We start from the raw sequence: 13,326 nt of genomic DNA, 5'->3' as shown, positions 1-13,326 counted from the left end.
AGGGGCCGCAGGCTACAGGTGGGCGTGGTAAGAATCCGCCGTCATCGTCGCCAGCCCAGGGCACGTTTCGTGTCAATAACTTACAATTAGCAAATGGGAAGTGTGGGGCCCTGTGCCCTGTGCCCTGCCCTCGGCTCTGGTGGGGGCCATAACTAATAGATAATAATGACAAGACAACGTCAAGTGCCTGATGGCATTGTGGTTCAGTGGCCGCCAGGAGATAGATGAGGGAGAGTTCACTGAGCTATAGTTACTCCTGTTCTTTGCATGCAATGTCGTCTATTCGTGCCAAAAATGTCTTGTGCTAAGAATATTTCATCAACTTTAACTCTGCCAAGTGCATGAAAATGTCCAATCATACTTTGTGGAGAACGCCAGACCAGTGACTGACGGAGTTAATGGCGCTGGAGGAGGAAGGCCAAAACGTTGATTATTCCTTGGTATTACTCAGCACTTGGTGAATGAAACAAGCGTTTAGAACAGAATTCTTGCAAAGAAGAAGGGCCTCTTCATAATATTAAGGCAGTGCAAAGAACCGAACAAAAAACAACGAAGCAGTGCGTAAAGCAAAAATCAGTCGAATAATCGATTAAGCAATCGATTATTCAAGTAAATAATGGCATATTTATGTATGTATGTATATTTCTCCAGGGATCGGGGGGATTCTGTCTTTTTTTATTCAAATTAAAAATACTGATTTTTTATTAAAATCAGAGATCACTCTTATTTCTAATTTTGATAATACATGGAGAAAATTAAAATCAATCAAACTAAAAATAAATCAAATATCTTTTCAACGGAGAGGTGTCTTTCGAAAAGTAATACACATTCGTATTTCTGTGATCTAGCCATAAATGTGAACAGATTGTAGACGGAATTAATTAAATTAATTAAAATCCAACGATCAGAGTCGTATTAAGATATATTTAATTTTATAAGTCCCATATCCCCACAAATATTTAGAACGTTATAGTCCCTTTCCAGGGAGGCAATCCATAAAACTAATTTTCAGTGCTGTAAAATTAGATTAATTTAAACAACTTTCACAAACTTCTCCTTTTTTGTCTTACTAGGCAAATGCTTTTCCTCACGCCTGCAATTAGCATTTTCGAAATAGCAACGGTTCCCAAAGGGATGTTCCACCCCCTTTTCATCCACCGCACAAACAGGACTGTACTCAAAAGTACACCTTGGACTAAAGCAACTTTTAGTATCGATTGATGAGGACAAAGCTTATAGAGAAAAATAAAATAAATAAAAAGTTAGCAAAATTCCAAAATTCACACTCTGAAAATCACCGATTAGGGAAAGCATCAAGAAGGCCCTCATGACGGTTCTGAACAGTTGACGGTTCTGAAACTACAACAACTTGAATATTTTTTAACGACATACAGTGCTTTTATACATCCATCCTGATAGGCGCAACATTTATAATTTGTCATGCTATTATATTAGATTCAGGTTGTGTAACCAGCCCCGCCCCTTGCTGAGGGTATTATCACTTCAATCCGATGTTCAATGATTTCCCCATGCAAACGAGCTCCGTATCTAAATATGTGCAAATTGTAGAAGGTGTAAAATAAATAGAATGCAAAGATCAGAGTCGTATTTACATATATTTCATTTTACAACTCCCATATCCCCACAGATATTTATAGCATTATAATATTTTTGCGGAAGAGCAACCAAAAAATTTAAGTTTTAAAGCTGTAAAATGAGATTGATTTGAATCGTTTCTAAAAACTGTTATTTTTTAGTCTTACGTGGCAACCCTGATTCCTTACGCATGCAGTTAGCACCTTTGAAAAAACATCTGTTACCAAAGACATGTTCCTCACCCTTTTCATCCGTCCCACAAACAGGACTGTACTCCAGGGTACATGCTGGATCTGAGCACTTTTTAATAAGAGTTGACGTGGACAACGCTTAAAGAGAAAATAATGAACTAAATTACAAAATTCACGCTCTAAAACTCACCGATTAAGGAAAGAATCAAGAGGGCCCTCATGACGATGCTCAACAGTTGGGATAATACAACAGCTTGAATATTTTTTAGCAACATGCAGTGCTTTTATACATCCAGCCTGATAGGCGCGACATTTATAATTTTGCATGCTATTATATTAGATTCAGGTTGTGTAACCAGACACGTCCGTTGCAAATGGAACTCTCTTATATATGTAATTTATAAAAATAAATAAATAAATTACCTAAAAACAATAGCTTCCCTTATAATTATATTTTTTTGCGTAGAGTTGATTTGATTTATTTAATCAATCAATAGAACATTGAGTATCTGACACTCCGGATTAAAAGTCGTCTATAAAAAAAACATTGTAATATTTAAATCACAATTCCATGACTACTAAAAGTACCTTTAAATCTTGAAAAGTTTTTCAAATTAAATTTATTGCTTTTCCATCCACCCCTCACTCTCGCAATCATTTTGGACCATTCTCTGAGTTTCGTGTTGCCAATGAAATAAATTGAAGTGAAGCGAAAAGTTTTTTTTTTTCTTATGTGCGTTAACCATTTTGGAAATCGAAACGTTTGCCCAATCTAAACGGTGCACAGTGTGTGTGTAGGCGGTGAAGCATTAAAAGTTCAAAATTCTACTCAAATTTCATTGGATCTGTTTGGGCCAAAAGACACTTGAAAGTTTCTCGACATGCGATAGCCAAGATATATAGACTCTCTATCTCTCTCGACAGATAGAAGACGCCCACGAGTATGCAAGCCATTTTGCCTTTGTCAAGCCATTGGCATTGGCAGTGGGTGGGCGCTGAGAGGGCAACAGAGCTTATATTTATAATCGCCTTCAACGCCATCCGGCACACAACATATTGAAATTGTCTCTCGCTTTGCGGCGGCCCCCGGAGAATCAAACCTGGGCGACAGTTCAATGCACCAATGCTGCCTATGCAACGTGATTTTAAAAGCGTTCGCGTCCGGTCAAAGTTGAATGGTCAGTGGGCAGTGGTCGACAGTCGGAGAAAAGTAAAAAGTCAACGCTCAAAACGTATTTTTGCCAAGTGGTTAGCCTGGTAATTTAATTGCCAAATGCAAATCCAGAGTTCCAGAGTTCCAGAGTCCCAAGCGAAAACTTTTCGCAAAACGAACATCAACTCCGTAAAATACAATTCAAAGAACATTTTGTTTTCTACGGAATTCCCAGCCAGCAATTAGGTACTGCTCCAGGTGCTGCTGTTCCCCAAGCAAAAAAAAACAAAAAAAACAAAAACACAGACAGCGACAGCGACAGACAGAAGGGAATAGTACACTGAGGGAAGAAAAACGCAACTAACAACACGTTTCGGGGTGTTCTCTGTTCAATTTAGTGGCACTTTTTCGCAGTGCATTTGTCATGTGGCTTAAATTTTAAGTCGAACAAGGGACAAATCGTTAAAGTTGACAGGAATTGAAAGAAAATGTCTTGAATTTGCATACCAAGTGGAATTTGTCACGTTTTGGTAAGCGTCTTGAAATGGGCCATGGAAAAAGATGCCATGCCCTAAAAGGGTTCACAGATTATGTGGGAACGGGTTGTGATTGGCGCTAAAGGAATTTCGGGGAAGTCAATTTTCTTGTTGAATAAAGAAAGAATATTCAGAGAGAATCCCTCAGATATCCCATACTCTACTTTTCCCATAATTCCTTTTGTCTCCAACATAACCAATAGAGAATAAGCAGGAACTCCTTGAATTTGACCCCTTCAAAGTGTCAAATGTCATGTATCCGTGCCTGCAATCAGTCAAGAGTCAACACGGCCGCAAACACAATCCGTGTACATCTGCATAGCCTTAATGAAGCAGCATTCACACATCCTTGTGCCCTTGACCAGCGAATATATTGGCAATCAGCGACACGACTCCTCCGTAGACCGTAGTCTTGGCCGCATCCTATCCGCCACCATTTCGAGCCAATTAGCATGTCTTGCTCTCGTGTAATTATGGTACAACATGTGGAGTCAATAATTGATTCTCGGGGTGACCCAGCACTGCCACTGCCACTGCCACTGCCACTGCCACTGCATAATTACCCGCATTGAGACCAGAAAAGCAAACAAACTTGAGCCCCATCCACCATTCATTCTATGAACTAATTCTGATGCACAGATGGAAACCACAGAAGCAGATGATTTTTTTTCTCTGCACTCCAACTGAAGAAGGAGCTATTTGTATCCCTCTTATGAAAGCAAAGGACCAAGAGGTCCGCAAGCACAGAGAGAGGGGACTTCTCCCCGCCATCAATGTGTGACCACAGAATGAGAAGCTGTTACCACAATCGTAAACTGGAGGCGAAAGGATGTTTGTGCCCTGATTAGCAGTGGGTGCAACAGGTTTGGGGCTTTCTTTTTATTTTATTTTTAGGTCTTTGCACTTGGTTGCACATTGCAACCTGAATCAAAAGCTGAAATAAACACGAAAACACTGCGGTGTAAAAAGAAATTGAAGAAAACCAACATATTGAGGCGTTAAAAGCTACAATAAACTCAGATGAATAGAAAGAAGGAAGGACTTCAATGACCTACAAAGAATTGCTTTTCGAACACAACCCGTTTCTTCGTCATTTGTAACATTCGTTAAATATACTTTCAGCATTCATCAGCATTGATCAAAGATACTTAGCCACATCTAAGTTTGATGAATGAAGTGGATGAAGAAACCAAATGAAATTAGTGTAACCGCAGCTGAGTGTCCGACTGACAGATTGGCTTTGGCCTTTGGCCTTAACGGAGTCTGGATTCGAGTTCTGGCAATGCCAATAAGTTGCCACGGGGCAGACGAGGCCTCTTTAAAAATAGCTTACACGGACGTCCCAGTCTCCAGCCCAGTCCACCCCCCCACCCCCCACGCCCACTTTGGGTTGTAAAAATGTTTGTTGGCCGTGTCTGGACATTGTCCAAAGGTTCCTACCACAGAGGCAGTACAAAGGGGCTCAAAAGCAAATATCCCTAAACTTTTGCCAAAAGTCAGTCGTCAGTCACGCAGGGAGTACTTTTAGCTGGGATAATAGCAGGGTAAAAGTCAGTAGTCAGTTTATTGTGTATTTCAGGAGGAACCCTTTTCAGTCTGTGCCCCTGCAAAGCCCCATATGGCAAGGCCATCAAATTAATTCATTTCTTTTCGTTTAATTGAATTTTCTTGTATTGGGGAAAAGCACCGACTTAATTGACTTTTTGACAAGACATTTTTTTGTGTTATTCTGAGAGGAAAGGCAGTTGTCAAGAAAGGACATAAAAAGCTGACATTTTTGTAAGATTTTCTAATTTGTTAATTTAAATTAACTTTAAGAAATCTTAAAGCAATATACCGAATGCTTAAGCAATTTAAAATGTAAGTTCTTCAGTTCGAAATCTAGTACTTTTAAAGGATAAGATGACATAAGACTTTGCTTAAGACAAACCTCAAAATTAGTGTTCGTAGACATCTAGTCGAGTAACTGAAGTACTATTTGTGAAAAATTATGTTTTCCAACAAAAAAAAACATTCATATCATTCGCAGTGCTTCTCCCATAAGGCTGTCTATGTTTTTCCAGATAGTCAGTTCGCAAAGTCTAACGCCATTCAGCTATTAAGACTAGTCTAGGTTACAAGTAGTGTTGTAAAGTTCAAGTGCAAAATCATTTACCAGCACTGTTTGAAATATTTTCTAAGGTTTAGTCGGATTTTCATTTGACCAAGTAGTCGGTGACTTTGCATTTACTTACTTTGCAACTGGAAAATAAATTTCATTCCATTTCTGTACGAGCTGTTGACGAATCAAGACCTTTATTTTGGATTTTTATAATACAAAAATCGGCAAAATGGGGCAAGCGGTGAGAAAACAAAATCAAAACATTCAGAAATTATTTGATAAAAAAAAAATAATTTCTTGAATGTATTTTTCAGTCAAAGCCTGTCTTTAAGTTCCCAATGCACGATACGCATCTGAAAAAATCATTGCGAAACTTGAAGGTGGCCTGTGTGCTGGCATTGATTGCACCGATTGGTCTCTACGTTTTTCATAATGCGCCGCGCAAGGCCAAGTACAAGACCTTCTACTCCCACTACGATCCGATGGATGCCTTTGAGCGCATGATGAGTGGCGGTTATCTGAGCTCCTGTCCACCGGGCAGTGGCGGAAAGAAGGACAAGAAGGACAGTAAGGACAAGAAAAAGTAAAAGTGTACGAGAAAATTACACTCATTTACACTTTTACTCTAACTGACACTCGACTAAAATGGTAAACACGAAACATAACCAAATTCCAAGAAAACCAGACTCTAGAAATGGCTAACGCGTTTGATTCTAAGAAATTGTACACTCCAATGGACCTTATTTACACAAAACTATTAGCACACTTTCACTCAAACACTGAATAAACTGAGAGAGCATTGTAAACCATTTCGAGTGGCCTTCTGAGGTTCGCCCAATACTTCCATCCCCCTAGAGATTCTCAAGGGGTCTACACACCCCGTGGCAGGGACTGGCTCGTAAATCGCTGGCACAGATTTTCCTCTACCTTCCAGGTGGGTCGGGTGCTGGGGCAGGAGCATACCATCAGGTGCTGTCAGGTGTGTTGCTGCGCTGTCTGTTGTGGACGTCAGCTGACAGTTCGGTTAAGGTTTGACATGGGACCTGGTGCGTGAGCTGAATGGAAAGCTTTCTACACTGGGAAAAGACTTTCGGGAGTTCATCGTCTAGCTCCTAAGGTTCTTTGGGGTTTGGAAACTCTCTTAAAGTATCCCTTTGTCCCTCAGTGTAAGGTAATCCATAAGAAAATCTATAAGCTAATATTTTGCATCATCTAATCCCCACATGGAATGTCAAAAGATGTCTATAATGACATAAATCTCTAGGTATCAATGATCTATCGTGTTTTTACTATCTAATTTGGAAAGAACACTTCACTTGATTGTTTTTATTAGTTTTAATAATGGTGAAGAAAGTGTACTTTCCACACATATGTGACCTTCAATCGCTGTCATCATTCTCCGCCACTTGAGCTGTAATTTGTCGAAGAGTTTCTAGCGAAACGAGAAACTTTTTTGTGGCATCGGGCAGGATTAATGTATGGGAATGTATAACTGGCAAAGCGGAAAACCTCCGGAAAATGTTACCACACATGTTAAATAAAAGTTTTCAAATCTAGCCACAAGCCAAACGAGAGAGATGAAGGCCCCCAAACCCGACCGCAGGCAGCTGACAATCCAGAGACAGGGAAAACTTTTAGTTTCCTCCTTTTTTGGAGGAAGACTCATATGTGAGGCACGCCCCCAAACAATGGAATAATGCAAGAAATGCACAAAATTTCAATAAACCTTGGCTGAACGCTAAGCAGAAAGCGGTTCGCGGTTCGCGGTCGGGGGCTTGCAAAAGAAAGCAAAAGTCTTTGGTGGCTAAGCCCCGTGTCATTTAGCAAAAGTGCAGTGTCAGTGAAATAGTGAAATTTATTGCCAACCGCATTGACATTCAGCCCAAGCCCAAGCCCAAGCCAAAGTGGGACTTCCTTCTAAGGCCAAGGACTGTTTGTGCAGAGAGCCAGAAGCGTGGCATGGCAGAAAAGGCATGTCCCTAATTATCCACTCCTGAAAATATGCTCAACAAATTTCCACGCCTGGCTGGGGAAAAACTTTTAGCATTTGGACGAAAGCCGCTTAGCTGCTTGAGCCCTCACTTTCCCTAAGTCAAGTCAAGACAAGGCAGGGCAGGGCAGGGCAGGGCAAGGCAAGGCAATCCTTAAACAAACACCAGCCATGGCGAAAAGTCCAACTGCCAGTGCACTTTTCAACCTGCATCTGCATGTAGAAGACCCATTCACTCCAAGCCTTCATGTAGAGCAGCCACTCCATGGACAGAGCCCACTCCCAGCTCTCCCAAAACTGCATGGACCCTGCAGGACCCTCCCTCGCATTCTACCGCAACCCGCAGAGCAGAGACGTGCTCGGCTTGTAGAACACCTCAGAGAGTAGACCGCAAATGCTCCAAACTGCTTCTTGAGAGCGGCAACAATATTAAACAGCAAGCAGCAGGCAGAGAGCAGAAGGCAGAGAGGGTGTGCTTTCAAAGCGGGTACATGAATACCCTTTATAGGTAAACCATATATAAGAAAGCGATCTTCTGGGCAATAATGAGGATATATTCACGACTCACGGGATGTACATCCCTAAGAACATATCAATGCTAATATCGAATATCCTATTATAGCTGTTATCGATACATATATCTTACAGGTGAGTTTTATCGATCATATAAAAATAAATCGTTCCAAAAAGTTCAGTTTCACTTTAATATCTCATTCATTTGATTCCTCAAATCAATCTTTTATGCACACTTCTATCAAAAATCGCTATAATAATCGATGAATCTCGATAATTATCGATGCTAGAAATTCCCAGTGCTATCAAAGCTGTCATTGCCCTTGCTCTGTAGGGAATACTATACAAAAACTCGAGTACTCAACGAAATTTGTCTGCCGCCTCGAATGGCAATAGTCCTTGTTTGTGGGGTTCTAAAGGTGCCTGCCGCCTGCTTCGGCAGCTACTTTGCATGTTCGTTCCTTCCTCTAAGAGAGCCGCAGTCATAGCCGGCCCACGTAAACACAAATGTTTTGGGCCACGTCTTGTTGGCCCGAAAGTATGCCAGGCTGGGGCCAGGGCATTTTTTTTCGTGTACAAAGCAAGACAACATTTTTTATTGCCAGCCCAGGTCCTAGACAAATGGCCATGTTAAGCCACTGTTTGCCCTCTCTTTTTTACATATTTTTTTGTGTTGCTTGTATTTTTATAGAGCCCACGAGAGGTAAGGCGTATTTTTAGAGGCATGTTTACTTTGTGACCCTTTTGCTACCCATCGATGGGACTTGGCAGAGGAATGTGCTGAAGAATGTTTAACAAATTTACATTTAATTTGCCAGGCGTCAGGCATTCTTTTGAGGTCTTCTCTGTGATTGTTGCGGTCTCTGTACTTTGTTTAGTTCAAGATATTACAGTCGGAGTAACTGTTGCTGATTTGTGATTGCTCTGGGCCTCGGACTTTTGATTGCACTTCGCTGGGCAACATGTTTACGACTCACTGTGAGTATATCCTTCATCAGTGTCTCGCATCCAATTGCCACGAACGTCTGTCTATCTATGTATCTGGACCCATAAAATGGTGCCCAAATAAACCAAAGAGAGCATGTTTGATGGCCTGGGTATCTCGTATCTGAAGTGAATACATTTTTACGAGTGCTTCTGGCCGTGAAGTCCCCTCCTCCTCTGGCCGGAAGTAATTGCATAATTGCTACTTAGAATGTCTTCGACTTACACAGCTCATTTAACTCCTGTTGTGACTGTAGCTGCAAAAGTTTGACAAATTGCATGGGACTGCCTCCTCCTCCATAATGATGGCCCAATTGGTCGCCTTCCAGCCGGCAACGACAGCAACCATAAATCAAGCTGGCAAAAAGGATTTGTGTGCACCGACTTGGACTTGATGCATTTAATGGGGCAGGGCAGTGCAGGGCAGGGCGGAACAGTGTTGGGCAGGGGGTTGGGGGTTGGGCTGTGGGTCGTTTTGGCAAATTGCAGTTTGGCAGCTCGGAAGTTTCCCCAATCCGCTTACACGTCACGAAAGCCAGGCCAAGCGCCAAGCGCCAAGAGTAGACAACATTTTGCATTACTCTTGATATTTATGAGGCAGAAGTCAGCTCAAAGAATGCAAGAGCCATTGATTTATTTGCGGAAAATCGTTTAATAAAGCCCCCACCGCACTCCCCAAAAAATAGGCCCACAAAATGCTGATGATTGGGAGCTAAGCCCCCCGAACTTTTTGATTGAGTCGTGCAGTGCAGGCAGGGTCGAGGCATCAGGGTGTGGATGTTGCACATTCGATTCGATTGGCACATTTGTCAGCCCGTAAGTAGGTTGAACGAATGTGAAGTCGAATGGGGCAAGCGAAGTTGCAGTTATTAGGCTTATGGGGGAAATTGGGCAGAACCTTGTTACTGATGTATTAAATGGATTAGAATGGAATGGGGCTTTTCCCTTTGCCATTGTTCTTTCCCAGTAAGACATACACTTTGGGGTTACATATTACATATATTCGCATATCAAAGAAGATAAACCTAATACTCTTGCTAGGTTTCCACATTTTAGCAACTCTTTAAGCCACATTCCAATCTTGTCCAAGCGAGTTCTGAGAATTGGTGCCCCTCAACGCCTCGCCTCGCCTCGCCACGCCACGCAAGTTTCCAATTACAATAATCCCCCCCCAAAGTAACCTTGGGAACCCCTTTTGAGGAGTTGGTGGCGAGGAATATTCATTCATTAGCACACAAACACCTGCCACGGCCCCAGACAGAGACCTCTCTATGAGTCCTGTGCCTGGGCCATGGCTGACGGGCTGCCATCAAAGTCAAATATTACGCACAGTGGCTTTATTAATTAAGCAATGGAGGAAGCGTTCTGAGAGAGGGGCCCGAATGCCCGAAAAGTTTCCATATTGTTTCTGATTGGCAAAAACCACCTTCTCGAACGAGAGTCATCGAGAGAGTTTCGGTATTGTTTTTCCATCAGTTGTGCCTGCCCAGACAACCTTGAGGCTTCATTTCGTTCTGATTAATATGCGAATCGGTTAAGGATGGACATAAATCAGCACATAATCAGGATTAAAGTTTCCGAATCGCTTTTTGGTTTTGGTTTTGGCGTTTTGCGTTTCATTTTCAGTTTGGAGTAAACAACAGCCACCGCCCGACTAATTGCCCAACATTTAGCAAGCAACTTGATGGGCACCGTGGGAAATTGTTGGGAAAATTGGGTGGCATGGCCCCCCCCCCCAAGGGCGGAGGAGAGTGCTAATCGGGGTGTCATTCTGCTCTGTTGGCTGCCATTTTGGGGTGGTTGGTTGTGGGTGCTGTTTTCATCTCGGATTAAGTGCACAACTAATTGTGGATTGTGGCTATTGCATAATGCCCGTATACACACACACACGCACACAGATCCGCTGAGATGTCGAGAAAACGTTGAAAACTTTTAAATTCTTGCAATTGGCCAAGCATGAAATTTAATTCCGTTCCGACCATTGTTTCCATATAATTCCTTAATTTGGCCACTTACAGAAATGAACCCTGTCCGAATGAAATAATTAAAAAACAAGAGAAAAATGGTAAATGGCAAGGGGAAAAATGGCAATGGAAAATGGCAAAAAGATATGGGCAACAGTTGGGAGTATGGTCAGCGACAACTGGGACACCCCCTGGAACTATAATTAACATAAATAATTTGTCAGCTTTCTTCCAGGCCAGGACTGAGTGACAGCGTGGCGTAAATGGAATTTCATGAAAAATACAATAATTAATTGAAATCGAGAGAGCTGATTCATGAAATGCAGATCTTCAAACTTTAATTAATTCTCCTATGAATTCTTTTTTCGTTTCTCCATCAACTCCCACACAACATCATCCAGCTTATTAACCATTTATATGCAAGTCTCCTGAGAAAAACCGCAGCTTTAGATACACAAATAGTAATATGTGGAAGCAGCAGCCATTCCACATTTTCACACCATGCACACAACAGTCGGTCCGCATGGGAAAACTCTATAGAAATCTTTTTTGAGGGATTTCCCCGAGCAAATATCAAATGCCCGACACACAAGATGGATGGATGGACGGATTGTTTCTTGGTTGTTTGGCATTCCTGGCTGTGGGAATGGGTTGTGTTGCTGTTGGCTGGTTAGAGAGAGAGTTCATTGTTTAGTTTGCGGCATTCTGCAGATTCCCCAATGGGACTGCAGAGAGTACTGCCATCAGCATCGTATCTGTGCATCTGTGCGTCTCTGGGTGTGTGCATATGCTCTGGCTTGCATTAATTATAATCACTGAACAATCGTCTTACAAGCCTACAGTTTATCAGTAGTATAAGGGCAGCAGACGGTGTTGTATATAATGGATGGGAGTACACTGTTTCCAAGGAATCGGGAATGTGAAGGTATATATGTAAACTTTAGTTGTTCCCAGCTTCAGCTTTTGGGGTAACACAATGCCTTCATTATCGGCTCATCGGCGGCACAGTGCAACGTTGATTAAAGCTTCAAGTTTTTCGGTGGCAAGTCGTGAAAGTGTGAAAGACGGGGGCAGAAACTGTAATACTGATTTTACGCATCACAACTTTTAATAGCGAAACGCTGACGCCTGCCGCGTGCCCCGTGCCTAGAGCCTCGTTCCACGGTGGAAGGCGCCGCATCAAAATGTGCGCATAATGCGCCCGTTTAATGCATTCCATTGCATGCTTTTCGGGACTGGGCAACCGCCATTTCAACCGCCCCCCCATTCCCCATTCTCCAACCCGCCTCCGCACCCCTCACACACACAACAGAAAATATTATGCAACGTCTGCGCTTCGCTGTGGGAAAAATCGCATTTCATGCAAATTGCCGAACGTGGCAGCAAGCGGCATCCGCTATACTGTGGCTGCCACACTGCGTCATCCTGCTGCGGCATGTTTGTCCAGCCCTGGAACAGATTGGTGGCATACCCCAAACGGGAGGCGGTAAATTATTTCCCGCCACCATCCCGTGGCACCACGCTGCGGCGTGTGTTGGTTTAATTCGGGTAAATTAGTTTTTAATTTTTAAGCAAGCTATTAAGCAACAAATGAAAGCTCGGCCAACTACGGGACTACGTGGGCGAAGGGTTCTGAACAGCAGAAACAGTATTTAAATTAGACAGGGCACATTAGCGGGAAAACTAGATGAGAGTTGGGCAGTCAGGGAAACATAGAGAGAGATGAATATAAGCTCTCAGTGACTGTTCCGGAGGGACTGTACCAAACGACAGGGTAATAGTATTTTGCGAAGCTCCTCAGCACTTCTCTATAGATAAGAACTATCAAATACCGATACCAAACAAACCAGACGATCCATTGCCAAAGAAAAATGGCCTTCAAATTAGTCAAAAATCGTCTTATCGAATGGCAGACACATGCTCAAGAAACTCGGCGTCATTACATCGACTAAAGTTACATGCGAATATTTCAAAGAATTGGCATCAGGGTGTAGATACTCCCCATTCCCGGATCGACAAATGAACGCACTCAAACAAAATTCCCAGACACAGATAATCTCCACTTCCTTGTGCTTGTGCCCCGCCAGGACTTACATTTTTTGTGCTCCTCCCAGAGAGACTTTTAATTAAATGTGATATGCTTGGTGGGAAATACGAGAATGTTCATTTAAATGCCACCCCAAAGGACCAACAATTCTGACAGAAATATATCAATTAGTGAATGAATGAGAAATATGTTTTCCCGACGAAAATGACAGAAGCCAATAGATTTTGGTTTGCGGGAAATCAATTAAATAT

At 42.3% G+C, this 13,326-nt stretch overlaps 2 protein-coding genes and 1 long non-coding RNA gene across 3 annotated transcripts in view; 1 reads left to right on the top strand and 2 right to left on the bottom strand.

The window, feature by feature from the left end:
• LOC6588793 (trissin receptor) overlaps positions 1–13,326 on the bottom strand; it is a 68,427-nt gene that overhangs the window by 50,669 nt on the left and 4,432 nt on the right. The window lies entirely within an intron of this gene.
• LOC113565671 lies at positions 1,598–2,046 on the bottom strand. Its single transcript, XR_003408708.1, has 3 exons — positions 1,978–2,046; positions 1,764–1,925; positions 1,598–1,707 (listed from the first exon to the last, which is right to left on the bottom strand). It is a non-coding gene; the product is annotated as an uncharacterized LOC113565671 (long non-coding RNA).
• LOC6589288 lies at positions 5,773–6,386 on the top strand. The gene is made up of 2 exons (XM_002014239.2): positions 5,773–5,818; positions 5,892–6,386. The coding sequence occupies exons 1-2, from the start codon at positions 5,807–5,809 to the stop codon at positions 6,162–6,164; spliced, it is 285 nt and encodes a 94-aa protein (XP_002014275.1). The 5' UTR covers positions 5,773–5,806; the 3' UTR covers positions 6,165–6,386.

This window comes from Drosophila persimilis, unplaced genomic scaffold (assembly GCF_003286085.1).
Source record: "Drosophila persimilis strain 14011-0111.01,24,50 unplaced genomic scaffold, DperRS2 tig00000191-arrow-pilon, whole genome shotgun sequence".
NCBI lineage: Eukaryota > Metazoa > Arthropoda > Insecta > Diptera > Drosophilidae > Drosophila > Drosophila persimilis.
The sequence above is the reverse complement of the archived record's forward strand: the minus strand, read 5'-3'. Positions and strand labels throughout refer to the sequence as shown.